At 39.3% G+C, this 20,698-nt stretch overlaps 2 protein-coding genes across 5 annotated transcripts in view; both read right to left on the bottom strand.

The window, feature by feature from the left end:
* The window catches only part of pdk3a (pyruvate dehydrogenase kinase, isozyme 3a), an 18,414-nt gene extending 11,666 nt beyond the window's left edge, over positions 1–6,748 (bottom strand). For 2 of the 4 annotated variants that reach the window (XM_015029823.1, XM_015029822.1), the window contains exons 1-5: positions 6,321–6,748; positions 2,970–3,111; positions 2,797–2,868; positions 1,756–1,940; positions 1,578–1,667 (exon numbers count right to left, since the gene is read on the bottom strand). In XM_015029823.1, coding sequence (XP_014885309.1) covers positions 1,578–1,667; positions 1,756–1,940; positions 2,797–2,868; positions 2,970–3,111; positions 6,321–6,426 — 595 coding nt within the window. In that variant the 5' untranslated portion in view covers positions 6,427–6,748. The remainder of the gene's footprint in view (positions 1–1,577; positions 1,668–1,755; positions 1,941–2,796; positions 2,869–2,969; positions 3,112–6,320) is intronic. The other 2 variants (XM_015029821.1, XM_015029820.1) reach the window with 2 other exon arrangements.
* A 1,752-nt stretch (positions 6,749–8,500) lies between these two features.
* slc51a (solute carrier family 51 member A) lies at positions 8,501–20,692 on the bottom strand. Its single transcript, XM_015029818.1, has 8 exons — positions 20,471–20,692; positions 16,729–16,880; positions 15,469–15,542; positions 15,066–15,224; positions 13,128–13,239; positions 11,041–11,187; positions 10,856–10,961; positions 8,501–10,235 (listed from the first exon to the last, which is right to left on the bottom strand). The coding sequence occupies exons 1-8, from the start codon at positions 20,541–20,543 to the stop codon at positions 10,087–10,089; spliced, it is 972 nt and encodes a 323-aa protein (XP_014885304.1). The 5' UTR covers positions 20,544–20,692; the 3' UTR covers positions 8,501–10,086.
* Positions 20,693–20,698: the final 6 nt, after the last annotated feature.

Here is a 20,698-nt window from a genome sequence, read left to right as displayed (position 1 = left end):
ACCTGAAAATGGCTGCAAACGCAGCTTTGAAAAACATTAATAGAGGTTCCTGCACAACCAGCAAAAATGCAGGAAATGGTTTCTGAGTGGCAAGTCAGCAGCAAAACACTCGTCTTTTCCAACAGCCATTGTACAGAGCATGCAGCGGTAGAACGGGCTGAAAATGTCCATTTTTTTTTTTTTAAATGGCTCATTTTCAAGACTCCAAAAAACAGCTGGGTGAGTTTAATTTTTTTTAAGCAGCTGGGCTGTTTTTAGAAGCAGTAGAGACCCAAATGAAAGTATAAACACTTGCAAAAAGGACATTTTGCATATATTAACTACTAGTTATTAACAAAAGGAGGGGTATACGAAAAATATTTGCCTCCTCACCACAAAATTCTGCATCACTTTGAAATACCTAAGGAGATGAGACCAAACAATTTTGAAAACACTTTTTGTTGAAAGAAAAATAAAGCTAAGGATTTAAATGTTAACAATGAAGGTGGAGCAATCGTGCATCAGAGCTGTCGTAATGCCACCTTCACAGGAAATATGATACTGACAGATGGTGCAATATCCTCAGTCAACTATCAGCCAACGTTTAAAAGGTGAAAAAGCTAACGTAATGCTGATTTATGTATTGTGTGTTGAATCCATGGTTATTCTCATGTACATACTAAAGCATAGGTCTTCATCTATTATTAGAGGCACTTAAAAATATGCATCAGTATACATATTTTTTCCCCATTTAATCAATGGGGAAAAAAGGAAATCAGGAGGAAACTGATTACTTGGTGCATCTCCAGTGACTGCAACTCCAAATATTCAACTATAGATATTATTCTAGCAGCAGTGGGGAGAGATCCAAAACAAATAAAGGAAATTTGTTATGGGATTTGGAAAGAATCTAATCCTGGCCAACAGTCCACACTAATCAGATCACATCCCCATTATTTCTCTTGCATCCTGCTAACAAACTTTTTAAAAAATGGAGAGAGAAAAAGAGAGTGAAGTTCACACCTGGTGGAAAGTTTGTTATTTTCTTTTCTGCAGAGCTCTTCCCCACGTAGCCTTTCTCTCCTGTGTCCTATCCGCAGCTCTGCTGAGCTTTTTACATGCGAGGACTGTGTTCTCTACAAACACATCTGGAAGAAATTTCCTAGAAGTGCAGCATGTTATATCGCCTGAAGTGAGGCTTCGTGCGAGTTTTGTTTTTTGTTTTTTTGACCCTGTAAACAGCTACACAACACGGCTCTTGAGAGAAAAACCAACAGAACTGTTGGTAAAGAGCTGAAAAGAGAGATTTTAGGTTGATATGTACGGACGGTTTTTGGAAAATAAGTCCAGTTTCTGATGGAAACACGATAATTAGCAGTCTGAACCACAAACAACAAAGTAATCCAACAAAAAAGAAAATACTTTAATTATTGCGTTTTCGAACGTAATGTTTCCATAATAGGCTGTAATTAAAACCTAATTTAGCCCACAACTTGGATGGAAGACACTGCTTTTGTATTTTAAGAAACTGATCCAGGGCTTGTGGGCCTTGGTTAAACAAAAAAAAAAAAAAAAAAAAACACAGTTCTTGAACTCACCACTAACAACTTCAGCCACACTGCAGTTGGGATCAATGCTGCCGATGTGTTTGGGATGGGCAGGGTTGGTGTCGTTACCGAACAGCAGAGCTGAACACAAACACAAAGGAGACATCCAGCTTCGGCTGCGGAGACGGACCTAACGAGGACGCGACGCCGACGCGGGCGCAAGACTCACTGTGCTGGTTGATGAGCATGCGGAAAGAGATGCGGTTGGTGTAAAAGCGGTCGAGAAAATACTGGATGTTGCTGCTGATGAAGGGGTCGAAGCCAAACTTCTCCTTGTACTCGATGACGCCCTGAGCCATGGTGGGCACCACGTCGTTGTGGCGGTTTCGGATGTCAATCAAGATTTCCAGGAAGCTAAACGAGAGCGAAAGAAGACAGAGCAAACCCCCTCGTCAGCTCTGACTTTTCCCACGTTTTTCTACGTTAAAACCAGACTTCGGTGTTTTTTTAATCCGATTTTATGGGTGCAAAAATAAAAAAAAAACTCAAAAGTATGGAAAGAGGACTTCCTCTATCAATAGCTTTCTTCTTACCACACTGCAATAAAAGGGAAGATTTTTGTACTGAATGTCCTGCACACAAATTCAGTCACCATGGGTGTCCAGGCTTTTTTGTTTTATATACAAGTTTGTGACATCTGCAACAAAAATCTGTTGAACTGGGTTTTAGTTAGGGGCGCCAGACTAATTGGGGATGAAAAAAAAAATCCACTGAAGCCTGTGAATAATGTAATGAGTACAACTACTTTTATAAGGTGTAGCATAGACGTAATTTTAGAATCCAAAACCATTCAGATTCTTCAGATATGACTTTACGGGAAGAGAATCAAACTAACCAAAAACAGAAGAAGAAGAAGAAAAAAAAACTTGAAGAAGGTAAGTATCAATTTAGTGTTTCTGCTGAGTCATTGTCAACAAGCTGTTCTTGGAGTTAAGTTCACAATGCAGTCAAGCCTCTCCTTAATCCATGCCTGGCTGTTTATCAGACGGGGTATTGTTATGATATCAACACATCAACACACCCACCCACCCACGCACACACACACACACACACACACACACACACACACACAGTCAGGACAGATATATGAGCACTAGAGAGATCAACTGCAGAGTCAATGTTTCAACTGCTGCTTCTAGACTCAATGAAAGCTGAACAAACTGTTAGCGCATTCTTTACGTTTTTAATCACAAAGTCAATATTCACTCACTCATTCAGAGTGTGAGGGTCCTCTGCCTTCCTGTTCTCGAAATCCAGCAGCTCCACGAAGCTCTGCATGTACCTAGTCACGTCAAACAGAGACCGAAAGTCAACTTTCGCCCCCTGCAACGCCGTCGCCCGGAACCGAGCGCAAAAAGACAACAAAAGAAGATGGTCACCCACCACTTCTGGACCAGTTTGACAGACGGCTGGCTGAGCAGCTTGTCGGGCAGCAGGTTGACCTCTCTCATGGTGTTGGCCAGCCGCACCGGCAGCTCCTTACGCAGGAACATGTAGGATGTCTTCTCACAGGCATTCTCCCGGCCTGAACAAGGACGACAGAGTTGCATTAATTAGCGTTAGCTGCAGTGTTTTCAAATTGTTGCACAGAAACCTAACAAAAATTCACATATTCCATTTTTGGTGTAAAAGATGCTGCATCAAAACTGCCTGGAAATGGTCTGTATGCAATCCAGGTATCCAGTTACCTGCTTCGTGGCTAATTGGGCACCGTGTCACGCTTCAACCAATTAACTGACCACTGATCAGTTAACATCCTGACATTCAGGAGAGAGTTCTTAAAGAGACAGAAACAAAAGCTGACAGGATGTAACCAAAGCTGCAGAAGCGATACCAGTGACTGTGTTCAAATCATGTAAACATGATCTGTTATGCCCGTATTATGTGTGAAGGAGAATAAAATATTTTTACCCGTGGAGGGTCAAAGGTTAGTTGCTGAGGTTCACAGACAATCTGGTAAGTTTAACAAGGAAAGCAGAAATAAAAAAATGCCTCTGTAAAATAAATAAACAAACTGTTTTAAATGCAGTTTTAAAGAAGTTTATTTTGAGGAGAGAGCAAAAAATGAGTTGTTTGGGCGTTTCCCGAACAACTAAATATATATATATTTAGTTGTTTCTTTTCTTTCTATTAGATGACAATATTAGAACAGCTGTAGAAAAAATATGATTTTAATAAGGAGGATCAGAGGTGAGGTCACACTGTGTGAGTTAGAGAGAACAGCTGTTAAAAAAAAAGAAAAAAAAGGCTTTACTCCATTCTAAAACAAAGACAAAATGACTTTGGAGTTGACATCCTAAACTGACTTTAGTAAGCTATATGAGCAATTACAAACAGCATTGCCCCTATTGCACATTGCAGAGACTGAAGGTCATAACTGTGACTTTCAGATTTCCAGAGCACTCCCAATGTTTCCAAATCCAGCTTTTTACAAGACAGATAAGGGTAATCCACTAAAAGTCTTGTGCTCTCTCTCGCTCTACCGCAGCCAAAATCATCCGCACACAAGTCGCCACATGTTGTGCTTCCTTTCGAATGGTTTACATTTAGAGTCTCTGACCGGTGTTTTACTCAAAATTGGCCACCAGCAAATTTCTGGGTACGCGTTCAATTTTGAGACTCTTTAAAGAAAATAAACTGTGGGGAGTGCTGCGCTGCCCAGGGGTTCTCACTCCCAGGCTGCAAAAACACGTTTCTCAACTCTTCTTGCAGTCTTGTGTGTGGGAAAAACCTGTGAGGAACATCCCACCTGAACTCTCGTAGTCTGGTTCCAACTTTTGATTTGTAGCTTGTGATTTTGATAAGAAACAATAAAGAGACTTATCTTGAGGCTGAAAAAGGAAAGCGCAAATACCGTTCGGCCTCTAAGATAATATCCAACCTTTGTTATCTGACAGGAGATTCACTCACTCTCTTCCGACTTTAGCTTTAAACAGATAAGAGAAACTGAACTTGGAAATCATAAATCTTTGGAGCAAAAAGAGATGAGGGATTAATGTTTAACATTTGAGTGGAAGAAGAAGATGTCACTCTGCCAAAGTATCTTTCAGATACATCCACAACTCTGTGCGCCTTTCTCATTATATCCCATTGTATCCGACAGTACACCGTGTCCTTCTAGCCCGCCGTCCAATGTGTGCAAGAAAGGATTCACGCATCCTTCCGAGCCTCTGGAGGGCAAATCTGTGACACGGTAAAAATCTGCTGCTCTCAAGTTACAGCCTTTCTTAGGAAAAAACAGCAAACGAGCATCTCCTGCAAGAGTTTCAGAAAACTCTTTTGTGCAACTAAATTGTCTTCAAGTGGAGAAAGAGGCCAAAAATTAAGGTAAGCAAGCAGAGCTACATCAGATAAAAGTTCACCCAGCGTCAGCCGTGTTACTGGAACGTGCGTGCATCGCAAAAACAGAGCAATGAAAAACACAGAATGAGCAAGTTTTACCGACGTTGACAAGTTAGTTGGCATTCCTAGTTGAGATGCAGTGTAAAGCCTTAAAACAAATGAATCAGCAGAATACTCACACGGAAATGGAAAAGTAAATACTAATACTGTGTGTAAAGGTTTTAGTGCTTAGGGACGGAGATGGCCGTGGAAGATTTTGTCTCCATCACTGTGTTGATCTGGCCACATGCTTTGGATCTTTATTCTACCTAAAGACTGGGATGTGACCATCAGATCTGAATTTAAAATTTCATGATATTTCAAAAAAATGTCGATGAAATTATGCTTTTTAACGACGTTCAAGAAGCCTTAAGCAGGCCCACAGCATCACACCTCCTCCAACATCCTTTACATTAGCAATGAGGTGCTTTTCCACAGATTCAAACAATGTTTTATGGCAAATCCACAGTGAGTGTTTGCTTCTGAAAATATGACTTCAACTCTGTACATGTTTATTTTTATGATGGTAGGGCACAGACGGCTTTTGTTCTGGTATCTTTGCCAAATAACCAGTTAGAAAACTCTTCAAACTTAGATCAACACCAAATATGCTAACAATTTATATATATATATATATATATATATATATATATATATATATTTGCTGACAAGTAAAACAAGGGTATTGTTGGCTGGGTAACACTAACAAAATCCTTGATCTTGACTCAACAGTTACCACAAACTTCCTGTTGCTCACATCCAAACCACAGCTGTGTGGACAAATTACGTAACAGCTTCTGTTTAATCATATGGATTAAGAAAAGCCTCGAGTGCAGGAGTGTGATCAGAAGAATAACTACAGTATATCTTATTTTATATAAATCTGAATTTTTTTTTTTTTTGGAAAATGAAAAACAGTCATGATGACTTTCATTTTTAACACAATGACTCATGATTTTTTATTTTTTATGAGAAACCAGTTGGGAGTTTGTTATTAATCCCTATTGAGTAACTACAACAATGTGAGTGGAGGTGTTGTGTACCTGCACGCACCACCACTAGCCTGCATGCTGCTGCTTGTGCTAGCATGGCTGAGTTACCACAGTAACAGTAAATTCAAATCAATTCAAATGCCACCTCTCATTGGGATAGTGTTTCCCTGCAACATGTGGTGCTCTTATTCTATTTATAAGTCCGACATTCACTGTGACACTTTACGAAGCTCATAACAACATATGGAAGAGTTGACAATTAGACAATTAAAGGCCCTTGCTGTAGTTGCCATCTCCAATTGCAAGCCATTCTTTATTTTATTATTATTATTATTATTATTATTATTATTATGCTACTCACCAAAATCCAGGAACTGCTTGATGGAGAGCGGAGACGGTGAAAATCGGGAGTAATACTCGATTTTGGGGTGGTTAGTGTTTTTCAGCAGGCACATGAAAATCCTCATTTTCGAAAGTTTAACGACGCTCGTCTCGTATTTGTCTGTTTGTTTGGGATGTGACGTTTCAGAGTCAGGGAAAATAACACGACCGCACCATCATTATCGTCCTCACCGCCGGTAGCGATGGCAGAAACTCGGCCGGTCCGTGTCTGTCTTCGGCGTCCACATTATCCACCGTCCGCAGTGGACACGAACCGACGGGACTCATTCATGTAAATAAGACGATGAATGAGCAGCGGACACGAAGAGCTCTCGTTGCGGCTTCCTGGGTCTGCATTTCTAGACGTTCAGGTCGGCTCTTCGTCGTAAAGCCGCAGAATGGAAGAAATCTACTTCCTGTTACGTTTTTCAACGTAAAATGCTGCACGCCGTGACTTTAAAGTAACCAATGACGACCACAAGTCAGTGACGTGCATGCGCAGATAGTCACTAGGTGGTGCAAGAGCATAGCCTTTTGTTCCTCTTGAGAAAAAAGTGCCCTTCTGAAATTGGTTTTGTGGTATAGTGTGTAGCCCAAAGTACCATTTCTGGATTTTAAAGCATATGCCAGTGCCTCAATTTTTTGTATTTTTTGCATGACAAGACTCCCACAAATAACTATAAATAAATAAAGGATAGTACATCAATAAACAAAATATCCTACAGTCTTCAGCAAGTTATGGTCATTTCCATTCCTAAGAAATAGCAAATTACCACCACTTTGGCCACTTTTCATTTTCGCCCTTGTTACTTGATGGAAAAAATTTATTTATTAAAGTTTGATCTTATTTACAAAATCAAACAAAATTTAAGTGCACATTCCTTTTAATTAGGTCCATTAAATGAGATCTGCAAAAGTGTTTCTATAACCATTTTAACATTTTACCTCCCTTTAAAGCACAAAAGTAATGAACCTAATAATTTTTCAAACATATATACAACACTAAGTATAATGTTTCAACTGAACATGGCATGTTCTTATTAGGTTGACAAGAAGATAACAGCTGATAGATTATTTTCATTTATCGGGAAGAAAGAGATTAGATTAAATAATCTTATGTATTATATATTTGGTGTTGTATTTATCTGGATAAATACAACATTGATTTTTTGGCTTATCGGTTACTTATTAGTTTTTGCTTCTACAAGCAGGTCAGTTTTAGTGCCTGTTTTCTGACGTTTTGGAAGACCTGTTGTGGTCCAATATTCATTACCATATTTTATTAAAATTATGTAAATATGGGTCATAATACTTCTGATTCTTTTCTTTATACTCCAGCATTCTCTAACAGTCTAAATAAGTATGTGTGAAATTGTTGAAAAATGAATAGTTTGTCTCATTTGACTCTTCTTTGATTTCATGACTGACTGGCAAAATGTTTACGAAGACCCCATTATTACTCTATTTGCATGAGATGGGGTCTGCATTCAGTTTGCCAGTCAGTCATGAAACCAAAGACGAGTCAAACGAGACAAACAATTCATTCTTTTACTGTATCTGGATCAAATGTTGTTTGTGTTTTAAATCTGACAAACATGACGCCATAAACTGGCTCGACTTATTTTGAAGGTCCGACCTATTCAACATCCGGTCCTGTGGCGATGTTTTGGGAAGCACGTACTTTCAATTCTGACTCAACCGCACTTGGCGGGGGAGGTGCCAGCTAATGCTGTGCGGTGATTGGCTGAATACTGGGAAGTGGCCAGCAGAGTCAATTCCATTGGTTAAAAACACGTCCGTCAACATCATTCATTATCACTTGTTTATTTTGTAAAGTAGTAGCTGGACGGAATGAAGCACCTGTGCGGTATGCTTAAATGTCGTCTTAAATGTCGTCTTGAGGAGTAAAGACACCATTATACGGCTTGATTATTAAAATCCGAGTCGTGCTTTTTAGCCCATAGTAACACCGGGGACATTCAGGTCGTGAGCTCTACTTCCCTCTAGTGGCAGAATGATGAAATCACTAATATGCAACACAAGGGCAAAGCCATTTGGAATCTGACATTTTTATGTTTAAGGTCAAGAGGTAATAACACAATAAAAGTTAAACAGGAGCGCTTAATAATATTAAGATGGTGCACAAAAATACAAATAATAAATGGTCAAGTTGTTTTATTTGTAGTTCAAATAAAAAACAGACTGAGGGAAATGGGTTTAATTCCACACAGAGTTCAAGCAGGTTTTGGAGACCATTAATGCATTTATTTCTGTAAATTCTTTTTTGCAATTCTCAAATTAAATGTCAAAGATATCAAAACAACCTGCACATGAAGTTGAAGTGGAAACATTTAATAACAAATGTAAAAACAAATAAAACAAAACAAAAAAAATACATGAAAAGTATGTTTCACATTCAATGCAGCTAAACTGAATTCCCCTCTACATCCTTTAGGTAACCAATTTTGCTTGATATATTTTATATGGCTTTTCTTTTTTTTTTTTTTTTTTTTTTTTTTCGGTTTCCCTAATTTAGAGTTGTTTGTTAAAAAACTGAAAGGCAAATGAACCTGAGAGACACCAAGTTTTGTTTCCTTTTGTTTCCACTCAGAACTAAAAGCAGCACACAAACGAGGAAACAAAATCCTGCTTAAAAATACGAGCAATTTTATCAACAGTGGCATTGGTTAACAACTCCAAAATGTTCTCCTCCAACATATATTTGGCTTCCGACTTCCACTTTGTTTCATCATTCGTACGATAAAGCTGTTCCACATGTTACAAGGAGCGCACTTCAAGGGAAAATGGAGGGATATTTAAATCTCTGTAAGGTAAAGATCCCAACATTTATAACCACAAAGGCACAAATTCAATACAGGCATAATGTACTATATACTCATAATAGCAATGAAATAAAGATTAATAAAAAAACCCTATTTGATTCTCTTTGAAACATTGATATGTCATCTGACCAACTGCAGCTGAGAGGGGAAAACGGGGCAGACAGTCGATGATGGAAAAGAACAGCAGGGCAAATATAAAGTTAAACAGTGAACATATTGTCAGAGATAATAGTTTTCTCAGAAGTGTAGTCTTAACCTGATCCAAAGTCAAAATAAGAATCTGAAAACAATAATAGCAGCGAAAAGTACAGACCAATGACACGCTCCTTGATGAGCTACTCATTCTGCTGTGATGCACAGTGGTGGAGGTGTTAATTTGGGCTTCACAGTCTCAAGGACTGGCCAGCTTGAACTTACTGATTTAACTTTACACTCAGCATCCTTAGAAAGCATGCCTGAGAATAAAACCTGAACAGTTAACCTGAACTTTGAAAGGACTATTAAAAAAAAAAAGAACTGTATAAAAGCCTCACATAGTTTGGAGACTAAAAACTAAAGATTTTTACATTTAAAAAGGTGCCAAAAATTTCAATAAGGTGCCATCAGAGGACGAAGGACAATTATTCACAGCACCCGTACAAAGTTGCCTCAGCTATATCAGCATCAATAGTGTTTATGTCCAAGAGGTTACAAAGATGAGCTTTCCAACTGAGCTTTCCTCAGTCTGAAGGTGAATATTGCTAAAAAAAAAAAAAAAAATGACCTGAGTGTTCCAGTCAGCCAGCTGCACAACCTCCAAGTTCATTTACATCGATTTCATATTTATTGATCAATGCGGCTTTACATAATTTCCTCATCAAACCAACACGTAGAGACTCTCAGACACACACATTCATCCAGGCCTCACGCAGAAACCGCTAATGTCGTCAACTTGGTGTTTTCGTTGTCGCCCGGTTCTTCTTCTGGGAGAGGGTCGTACTGTCGTCGGTACAGCAGCCGGGTCACCAGAGTGATGATGAACATCTCCAGGATGAGGAGCTGCTGACTCAGCACTGCGGAGACGGACAAAATGGTTTTAAGGTTTGCTCGAAGAGAGACATTGGGAAAGTTGGGAGTTTTGAGTTTCTTCCTGGCATTTAATGTTGGACTGAAACAAACTGACTGATTGGTCGTGGTTCACTACGATCCTGATTGACTTAATCCGTTTCATTCACTCATTCAACAGCAACTCACGCCTCTGTTGAAATACCAGATTAATTTGTTGTAAAAAAAAAATAATTTTTTTTACATTATTTTAATTTCTTTTCCACCTTTGCTATGACAAACAACTGCTTGTTTTACCGCTGAAAAACAAACCAATTTGTTACGGAGAAAATGTGAAAAATAAAAAAAGCTGTCACTAGCAAGTTGCGCATACATCAAAGAAGTTTTGATTTAATTACCCATCTGGTTTATAACATATCAATTATATACAATTCTACAAGTCAGACGTCACTCTTATCTATCCTAGTGGCATTTTCTTTCTGTTTGGATCTCTGCTCTAGCAGCAAACAAATTGGCTGATTGATTAATTAAATCCATCAGCAACGTCTGAGCAAAGAGGCTGACGACGAAAGCCTGATTTAACAACGACAAGGGCCCAAAGAAACCGGCAGGATATGTCGAGACTCACTGTATCCTCTGGCGGGAGACGAAAAAGGCGGAGAGCAGGCGATGACTCTGTTCATGGCCAAGATGTTGATGATGGCCGTCTGCAGCTGGCTCAGGATCAGCACCAGCTACCGACACAAGCACACTGATGCAGTCAACGGCTGAGAGCGCGGTGCTGGGAAACTCTGCGGTTGTTCGGGATCTTACCTGATACATGGCGTACTTGGGGACGATCTTGAGCGTTCGCAAGGTGATCCTCAGGTGCATGAAAGTGATGGTGACGGGCCACAGAGCAGTGACCGTCAAGATGCCAACAAATGGGTTGATCCATATCGCTGCTCCGGTAATTCTCATCTGAAAAGCGATGTCATGTAATGTTTAAGTATGCCAACAGATTGGTTCACCATCGTCAAAACTTCTGGACCTCTAACAAATCGGAAAGGTCGACATAGATTAGTGAAAATAACAGCACTGAACATTTCAGGCAGCAATATGAACTCACCACAAAAAAGTAAGAAACAAAACTAAAAAAAAAAAAAAAGCATACTAAAAGAATATGGGGAAAGGGGGGGAAGAGCCTTTAAAGCGGAAACTGATTTCTACAAAAATTATGACAAATCATATTTTTCAGGAATATAAAACATACTAGCAGGGGATCCATGAAAAACAGCAAATATTTGGAAGTCATCTACGTCTAGAAAGTAGATTGTCTCTTTTCAAACGGAATGGCCTTAAGGGATAAATATTTCTTTGGAATTTTAGTGGCAGGAAAAAAACAAGGCCAACTCAAGGAAATGGCTTCTGTGTGAGAAGCCCGACTATTGACATGTGGGCTGAGATTTTACCAGAAATTTACAGGATGGAGAGAGTGGGAGCTGAGGTGATTTGTTTTGAGGGAACGGTTTTCTTTCACAGTGGAGGAAATAGATGGACTACAGAACAGAATACCAAGGAAGTCAAACCTTGACTGGGTAAACTGTAGATAATGACTTCACACAAGTGTGTAGATAAAAAAAAAAAAAGAAAAAAAAATCCAGACTTACACAGACAGTAAAAAAAAAAAGAAATAAAATTTTATGTAAATATTCGTCTTAAAATGTCAACAAAAAAGAAAAGAGAGAAAAAAAGAGAAAGTTTTGACAGTTTATAAAGTTGGACTTCTCAACAGCCGCTGTGGTATTTTACCATCAAAAGCAGGGCAAACAAAGAAATGTATTTTCTCTTTATTTAAAAGGGAATATAAAAAATAAAGACAGCATTTTAAACATAGATTGATCTTATAGCAGCAAAGTATCCAATAATTCCAAATATCTAGTTTTTAAAGAAAACAAGGAAAGCTCAAATCAAAACGAAATATCTTCTTCCAAAAGTAAAGACTTAAAATGTTGTTCTCTTCTTGTTTTAGATTTTAAATTACGCCTTACATGTTCACTAGAAACAGAAACCAAGACATTGACAGGTACCCACACACCCACATTGAAGAGTAATCAGAAGTGATTTCCTGACAAAATACAGTGTCAGCTATGATGCAACTTGCAGAAGCAATCATATCCCTACCACAAGCTTCAATCCGTTTAATTAGGACTTTATTTGATTGATAGATCAACACAATGTGAAGTCAAAGGAAAACCATTCAGCTTTAAGCTGGGTTTCTTTTGTTTGTTTTTTAGGAATGAATACTGTAGAAATATGAACAGCACTGTGTGAGTTTGTTTTTGCCCAATCATTGGGAAAAAAATCTCAAACTCAGCAAAGATGAATGAAAGCATCTGAACATCTGGAGATAAGGATGTCAAAGTTCACAAGCTTTTCTTCAGTAGGGCCAGATACGCCTGTCTGACTAAATATGACACATTTTCCTGTCACTTCCCACCCCAGAAGGAAAAAAAACAAAGAAAACAATCCCACAGCATGATGCTCTCTCCTGCTTGTTTCACTCTGTGGATGGCGTTGCCGGCGCCACCTAATGAACATCTGCTGCGTGTTTGGATTTTCTCATTCTAATCTGAATGCTTTCCAAACTTTTTTTTTTTTCTTCATGTCACAAATCTAGGTTGTGTGGATATATCCACATCAGATGCTAATAAAACACACTGAGGTTTGTGGTTGTAATGTGTGACAAACTGTGAAAACATTCACGGGGAATGAATTTGTGAGGTGCTGCATATACACATTAAGCTGCCTTAAAAAAAAATCATTAAATTGGCATTAAATGAATAACTATGTAAGAATACACACATATACACACACACGAGCTGTGGGAAAAATAACGGGAGTTGATCTCTTTGACTTACATCTTGCGGGTTGTAATTTCCGTTGGTCCACAGGAAGATGGAAAGGAGGGTGAAGATAAGCTTCAGAAGGGCAAACTGGAAGGATCCAAGCTTCAGCAGAAAGACAGTGCGTCTGAAGTTCAGAGACATAAAGTTACCACAAGTCCATTGTTGAATCCCCAAAGAACTTCACCATAAAGATGATTTTTTTTTTTTTTTTTTAACAAGACAGAGGAAGGCCTGTTTTATTGGGGAGGTGCGGCAAGTCAGGATCTGAACATGCCCAGAGAATGCTAACGGTGCCAGATGTCTCCGAGGGATGTCTTATAAACAGTTCAGTCGAGAAGTAGCAGAGTGTGCCTTGGCATGATCATTATCACCAACATCACTGTGTGTGGGAAGGTAGGGTTCAGATTTTCTGTTGCACAGATTAGGGAAGAAAAAAAAAAACTCGTCAACTCTGTCTAACAGCAGCATGCAAGCAACATAAATGACCGGGTTTAATCAAAAGCTAACCTGTTAACAATTATTAACAGCAACCAGAAAGGGGAACGGAGGGTTCACGGCACCCATGAGGCCATGAGGAGTATGAGAGGTGAATGACCAGGAGGTTGCTCAACCTGTGCGTTGTTTGGAAATCCTGCCTTCCTTCCGTTTGAATCCAACACGGTTTGCACACAGGCTGGTTATGTTCAAACAGGCTAAAAACGTGCTTCAAAGCTCTCTGACACGACTGAATCCGTCACTGACTCCAGGCTGCATCTGTACATGATCAGCGTTGCAAAATCCTCCGCGCAGCACTCCTATGTTACATCATAGACAAAGCTCCTTCAAATCCTTAGACAATTACTTTTGTTCAGCACAGGTTTTCAGCTAAGGCAGTGCAGTACTTTGCAAAGATTTTCACGCCTCATGACCTCTCTTGTACTTTGTAAGGATACAACTGCGTGCTAAGTTTTTATCGTTTTACCGAAGATGGGCAACATTCATGCAATAAAAACAACATGGAAAACACCAAGGTTAAACTTCAATATTGTGTCATGTTATTTGACAAACAAAAATTAATTTCAATTTCGGCCACCAGTGAGCAGGAAACCATCGCGAAATCAAAGGGATGCTGACGATAAAACAAATAAAATGAATCGTAAAGATCCTTGATGAATTTATGTTTTGCGAAAGCAATTCAGCGTTCCTCAGACTTTTGGGTATTGACATCAATTTCTCCGTTGTTTCCCATAAGTAACCTGATAACCCGATTGTTTCCCCTAATGTATGACTCGCTTGAATTATTGTGCCTTCCTTCTTCGTCTTAGCATTAGCCAACGAGGCTAACGTCTCACCAAAAGTCTCTGGTATCGCAGCGAGCATCACTACCTTCACCATATAACCATGTTTGTTTGTCGGAGGTTTGCTCTACTTCCGCAAGGGGGGGAGACGGGGCCCGTTCTCGCCTTGGCATCATGTCAATTGTGCCATAATTTTTCCATTTTTTATGACAACGGATTGAACGTTGCTCCAATGAGATGTTCAAAGCGTGTGGTCTACATTCCAGCTCTACTTACAATGTCTCTGAAGCTAATTTTTGCAAGGCATGGCAAACAAAACAGCTAAAGCTGTTGTGATCTTTGTTTTTTTTTTGGTTTTAATAGTCTCTTAAACGAAGCCTGAAAGATCTAAACAGGCTTGAATCATGGGAAATAAAAGAACTTTTTCTGATAAGTGCTCCCTAGCGGGACCATATTATAGGCAATTTTGATTAACTTTCCATCCCCAGTTTTTAGTTTGCCAGGAACATAAGGAGACTGTCCAAAAACAACATGCCAAGCCAATGGTATGCTTTCTGTGGAAGCTCCACTTATGCTTCAATATTACAAGGAAAAAGCCCTTGGATGAGTAAGTAAAACATTGAAAGGGTTTTTCTCAAATGGGCAGAGAGAGTGAGAAACTGAGGGAGTTTACCGTGTGATGGCCACGTGTGGGAGACAGAGGCAGCAACAGCAGCAAGGCCCAGTGCTGATCTTCAGTTTGTGTTTGCTGTACCGCTTCAGGAAGGCCTCGTCCCCTCCAATCTCCTCCAACATCATAATCAGGAACTTAAACACCACGATGGCGAAATAGCTACGAGGACAGAAGAGCAACACGGGCTATTAAGGCAGGAGGAAAAAAAGAAAGAAGCAAAAAAAAAAAACTATAGGAAAGTGAAAGCATGTTGCACAACAGCACGGCTGTTTTCTATAAAATGTTCCTAGGAATAATGAGGTTCGAGTTCCCCTTTGATCCTCGAGCAGTCGGGATGTAAGGTTCACACGGCGCACAAACAGAGAAAGCAGTGAGAAAACGAGAGGGGGGAGAGAAAACTTACGTGCCCGAAGTCAGATCTGTAATCATCACGGCTCTGGGGATCCACATCCCTATGCAGGACATGGTGCTGATCACCTGTAAGAGCCCAGGAGAAAAGAGGCATTACTAAACGCGCAACCCGAAATGAAAGACGACGTATTCACGATGCTTCAACTTATTCTCATTTTGTCACATTCTAACAATAAATACTGTGCGTCTTAAAAAAGATTTTACGTATTAGACACATTCGGTTATTGCTAAATTGTCTTTAGCTTTGCTAAAAACAAAAGTATTCCCACAACATGACATGGCTACCGCTGTGTTTCTCTGTGGGAATGTCGTGTGCAGGTTTTCAGATGGATATTTCTTCAGAGTATCAGAGTAAAGGAGGCTGAACTTTTAGGAGTAAAAAAATAAACATTTTAATCCACTTAACTATTTTGTACTTCTTTGTGTTGGTTTATTACATAAAACCCCACAAAATGATCTAGGAAGTGTAAAATTTACAGCATCTACTCTTTCTGTGGGAAAAATGAAGCATCCCCACAGCAAGCCATTGCCGAGACTTAGATAAATTGTTCCAGAAGTTATTGCGATAAACGATAATATTTTCGTTTTGAGACCATTTTTAAGTAGTGTAATGGAAATGGCAAAATAATAATGCAAGAACACAATCTGAAATATCAGTAAACTTTAAATTATAATGAACATCTAACACTGCAACTGGAAGACATTTCAAATATCCAAAGATAAATAAACAAAACAACAAATAAAATGAATTTTGAAGTCTTTGTAAATAAAATTGTCCTTCAAAAAAAAAAGGCCTAGTTGAGACCAAAACACCAACCTGAAAGCTTTTATCATCCAGGTTTTGGTAGAAAGAGTGGGGAGGGGGGGGAAGAGAAACGATAAAATCATGCCAATGGAAATTATTGAATTTGTTTTAATTTATCATGCGATTAACTGATTTATTGATTACTGTGACAGGCCTGGTTCAGGTTTGCATATTTATGCTGAGATTAAGCTACAAACAGGTGGGCTTGATTTACTAAAGCAACTTCTGAAGGCCAACATGTTGCCAGGGGCTTTATTTGGGGCCATCAACGTGAAAGAGACGGTAAGTAAAGGCATCGGCAGCCTTTTCGGATTTAAATTTATTATTAAAACTCTCGAAAACTATGCCTGGCTCACAATTCTACGCATGTGAATATAAATGTAACCCAGAGAAGCGTGATAAAGTGACAAAGTGAGACAAACTTAAACCGTGCGTTTGTAACTTTACCGGAGCTGCCCCGTTCACCCAGATGATTGCACTCTTCTTGTTGGCAGGCACCTTCTTGTAAATGTACACACACTCCTCCAGGAAGACCAGCATTGAAATCGTTGCCATGAAGGTGAGGACTGAATACAAAATAATGCCAAATACGTCCTGATCTGAAAGAGGAAAAGGCAAATTGGATTAAACAATTGGATTTAGGCCCATTATTTTGTCCTTTGGGGAAAAAATTCAAGACAGAAAAGATGTTTTTTTGTTGTTGTGTTTTTTCCCAGATCCTGCTGAAAAGAAGTTCATGCTCATACTTGCTTTTTCAGGCTGGATAACAAAAAAAGAAAAACAGCCTAAAAGTCTAAAGAACTTCAAGTCCTCGCAAGTTTTATGAGGCAAAAATTAGGGAATCGTTGCTAGATTAACGCGTTCACCCTTGAGCCAAAATAAACTTTGGCTCTTCTTTTGCTTTGCTAGTGTCAGAAAGATGACCTGTACGTCGAAAACCTTTTAATCAGATTTGCGGCACTTAAAACCAAAGCAACACGCAAAACCCCAAGAGCTGATCAAGGAAAAGGCTGGCAGGGAGACGTGGCAGGATGTTGATGACGATGATGAAGGCAAGACGACACGGTTGGCTGTGGTGGAGGTGGATGTCGCCATCAGCGCACCAGTGATTCCAGAGAAAGGAAAATGCAAAACAAAGAATGGAAGGAAAGGCAGTAAATAGCTCAAGCTTCTTAGATGTAGCTGAGACTATTCTTGTAATCTGCGTCATTTATTGTCAGGAATTCAGAGTCATTAGTGGTAGTCAGACTGAAACGAACCCCACAAACAGGTGTTCCTGTTTTGTTTTGGGTTTTCTGCAACGCATGTCGGCTGTTGTGCCTCTTCGATTTCGCTCAGTAACTTTAAGGTCGAATCCGCACAGTTCGACTTTCTGAAGTGTCTCTGGATTCTAACAGCGAAATGCAACATGTTTTTCTACACCGCATCAAGGTTCAGCGATTTCAACCTCTAACAGATGTGCAGGACATACTAGAATTTCTCTCTTTTCTTTTTTTTTTTTTTTTGAGCTTACAGGTAGAGATGCTGGAGATTCAGATGATCGATACTGACTGGTTGTATTTGTTTAGAAATTCACTAATCAAATTTTTGTAGCCATGTTGTAGGAATTTACTAATTAAGATTTGATGTGAGGCTGCATGATATCCGGTGGTTAGTGCTGCTGCCCAGGGCCCTCGCTGGGGCTTTTCTGTGCTCAGTTTAATTATTGTTTGAGTTTGATTGATTGTCTCTTCTGTGGAAAGTTTTTGATACAGGCAGTTGCCCAGGACACCATCAGAAAGGGGCCCATGACCCCCATATAAAAAGTATAACTTATTTATCCATCAGCTTGAACACCTTTTATGTTTGGCTTCTCTAGAGGTGTCGTGTTGTTGAATTGTGATCAGTGTATGGCAGCATCCTCTTATATGTCACTTTCTCCTATTTAATCACTTCACCAATCATGGAGAGACACTGGCAGGATAATATTTGCTTGCATACATGTACAATTAGCAAGGACAAGAAGCCCTCTGCTTGATCTCAAGAATATGGCGATCAGGCAGAGGTTGCTGTCAATTACAATCCACTTTGTGTGAGAAGAGGCTAAACTTATTTTTGCTTTTGGTGCTGCTGAAAAATATATAGAAATTGCATCCTGCCCACACTGGGACCATTTCTGTGGATGAGTGGATCACAAAATCGGTCACAAACGGGAGAAAACAGAAGCAGCGAGAACAACATTGCCTGTTTATCCATGTATAGGCATGGATAAATTTAGAAACTGCCGATATGTTCACAGTACATCATACCGCCTTCTGGGTTAGGCTGCGAACAAACGTTTTCAAGAACGCGCATCGACACGTGTTCTTAAAATCGTATTTCTATGAGAAGAAATTAGACTTTGAAATGAAACGGCACCAATCTGGTCGGGACTTTAGAGGCGACGTTGCAAACACAACATCATCGCTGTAGAAACGCGCGTTTATTCGCCCCGAGAAAAGCTACTAAACTTTATGCTCGAAGTGAACGAGAATCATTAAGGAAAAATTTAAGACCAAGAAAATTTTTATTACGGAGAATTGAATAACATAAATACAGAACATATTGTAGAGAACAACAACAAAAAAAATAATGCAAGAAAATGTTTTGAGGAACATGCAGGGAGAACAGATTAAGAGTATGAAAAAACAACCACATTACAGAACAAAAATCACAGTTTGAGTTTTATGTAGCCATGAACGAGCAGTGGGTGAGGATCTACAAACAATAAACTAATCACAGGATGCAGTTCCGAATTCATGGTTTGAAGGTGGTGAGCAACAGGAAACCAAATGAATTATTCAGTTATGATTCATCCTGAGGAACATTAAGGGTGCCTCCAGAAAATGATGCAAGAGGGATACCAGATGTGAACCATTAATGATCTCCAAAGGATATGCCCAAAACCAATAACATTTATAAAGTGCAACAGTTTAATGAACCTTATAAACTGCAAATTCATGCTTTGAAGTCACTATACATCCAAAAATATACAAAAATAGCAAGTGAGATTGGAGCAAAACCACAGGTGGGGTCTTCAAAACAAGAAGGATCTGGTGAGGAATGAGGAAAACTAAATGGCTCATGAAAACTGTGGAGGCGATCAAAGACATGTAAGAAGTGAGCTTTATAAACAAAATATGTAGCAGTTGAGAGGAGAAAACTCTTGAACATAAAAACAAACAGAAAACTTAATAGAGTGCAGACGGACTGCAGCTAAAATGACAATCTAAACACATGAAAACACCAGGAATCCAAATACTGGATGAGAATTGAAATGTTTAATGCGAAAAGAGACAAAAACGGAAAGAATCACAATGCAGCGATTGAAGAACAAAGTCAAAAATCATGAAACCACAAAGAGTCACGGATCATAACAAAGCAAACATTCGGCGGCTGCTTTTGTAGAATGTTCATTCTACTGGCTCTCAAAAATAGCTTTTTATTTCCTATTGTGGGCTGCAGGCTTGCTGCAAAGAAAAAAAAATTGCATCTTTAGAGCAACTGTTGCTTTATTTCTGATCTAGATGTAATTTTCAATGCTCTTTCAAATGAAAGACTTTGTTTTTGTTCATAAAATACAACTTTGCTAAAATGCCTCCTGTTGCGAACTTAAAATACATCCTAACTAAATCAAATTAAAAAAGAAAAAAATAGAGTAAATAATGCTGCCAGTCATCAAAGTTAATGTCTTCTCCTGAATCCATGCATTAACATTGTGCATTCAGGATTCTGTATGCACCGAGGAGATGGGCAAACTACTGGCACCCCAAGGTAAAATTATGCTGTCTTTCTTCAATAGTGATTTTCCCAATATTACATTCTAATTGTACCAATAAGACACTTCATCTCTCTCCCTTTTCCAGAACAAAAAGAAGAAAAACCAAACTCATTTTGAGTCATATAAAGTAGAAATTGCATGTCTAAACCAAGAAAACACCCCTGATCCATAGCTTTCTAGTGTCAAAAACAAAATCTCGACTACCTGTACCATTTTGTTTCCACGACACCGCAGTTAATAAACACTGCTTAAAATTCGGCCCAAACTAATTAAAATTCTACAGGGGGAAACTTGTTGGTGCGTAAAGTTCAAATTCTTTAACCAGTCGCTCATCATTAGAAGAAAAAAAAAATTGTTCAGTGAGCAGAACCAGGTCCAGTCTATACTCACTTCGGATGTTGTCGATAGCGAACGGAGGTTCGCCGTCACACAGGTTAGCGGTCCGGTTGGATACATTATTCATGTTGGATGATGGTTGATTGGATTCACACACCCCGCCACAAATGCGCGACTTCCCAGTTGAGTGTCTTTCCTGCTGCTCACATCAACAGACAGCTCGGTGCGTAAAGAGCTGGTGGACGGACGCGCACTTTCTCCACTGCAGAGTCCGAAAACTTT

The sequence above is a fragment of the Poecilia latipinna genome, unplaced genomic scaffold (assembly GCF_001443285.1).
Source record: "Poecilia latipinna isolate Pla-1442-1.1 unplaced genomic scaffold, P_latipinna-1.0 Scaffold164, whole genome shotgun sequence".
Taxonomy (NCBI): domain Eukaryota; kingdom Metazoa; phylum Chordata; class Actinopteri; order Cyprinodontiformes; family Poeciliidae; genus Poecilia; species Poecilia latipinna.
The sequence above is the reverse complement of the archived record's forward strand: the minus strand, read 5'-3'. Positions and strand labels throughout refer to the sequence as shown.

Excerpts from the sequence above, each read along its gene's own strand:
- slc51a (XM_015029818.1), bottom strand. The coding sequence starts at position 20,543 with ATGAATAATGTATCCAACCGGACCGCTAACCTGTGTGACGGCGAACCT. Across the intron at positions 10,962-11,040 it reads CCAAGTACGCCATGTATCAG|CTGGTGCTGATCCTGAGCCA; the intron begins GTAAGATCCCGA and ends TTGTGTCGGTAG. Across the intron at positions 10,236-10,855 it reads GTCTCCCGCCAGAGGATACA|TGCTGAGTCAGCAGCTCCTC; the intron begins GTGAGTCTCGAC and ends CCGTCTCCGCAG.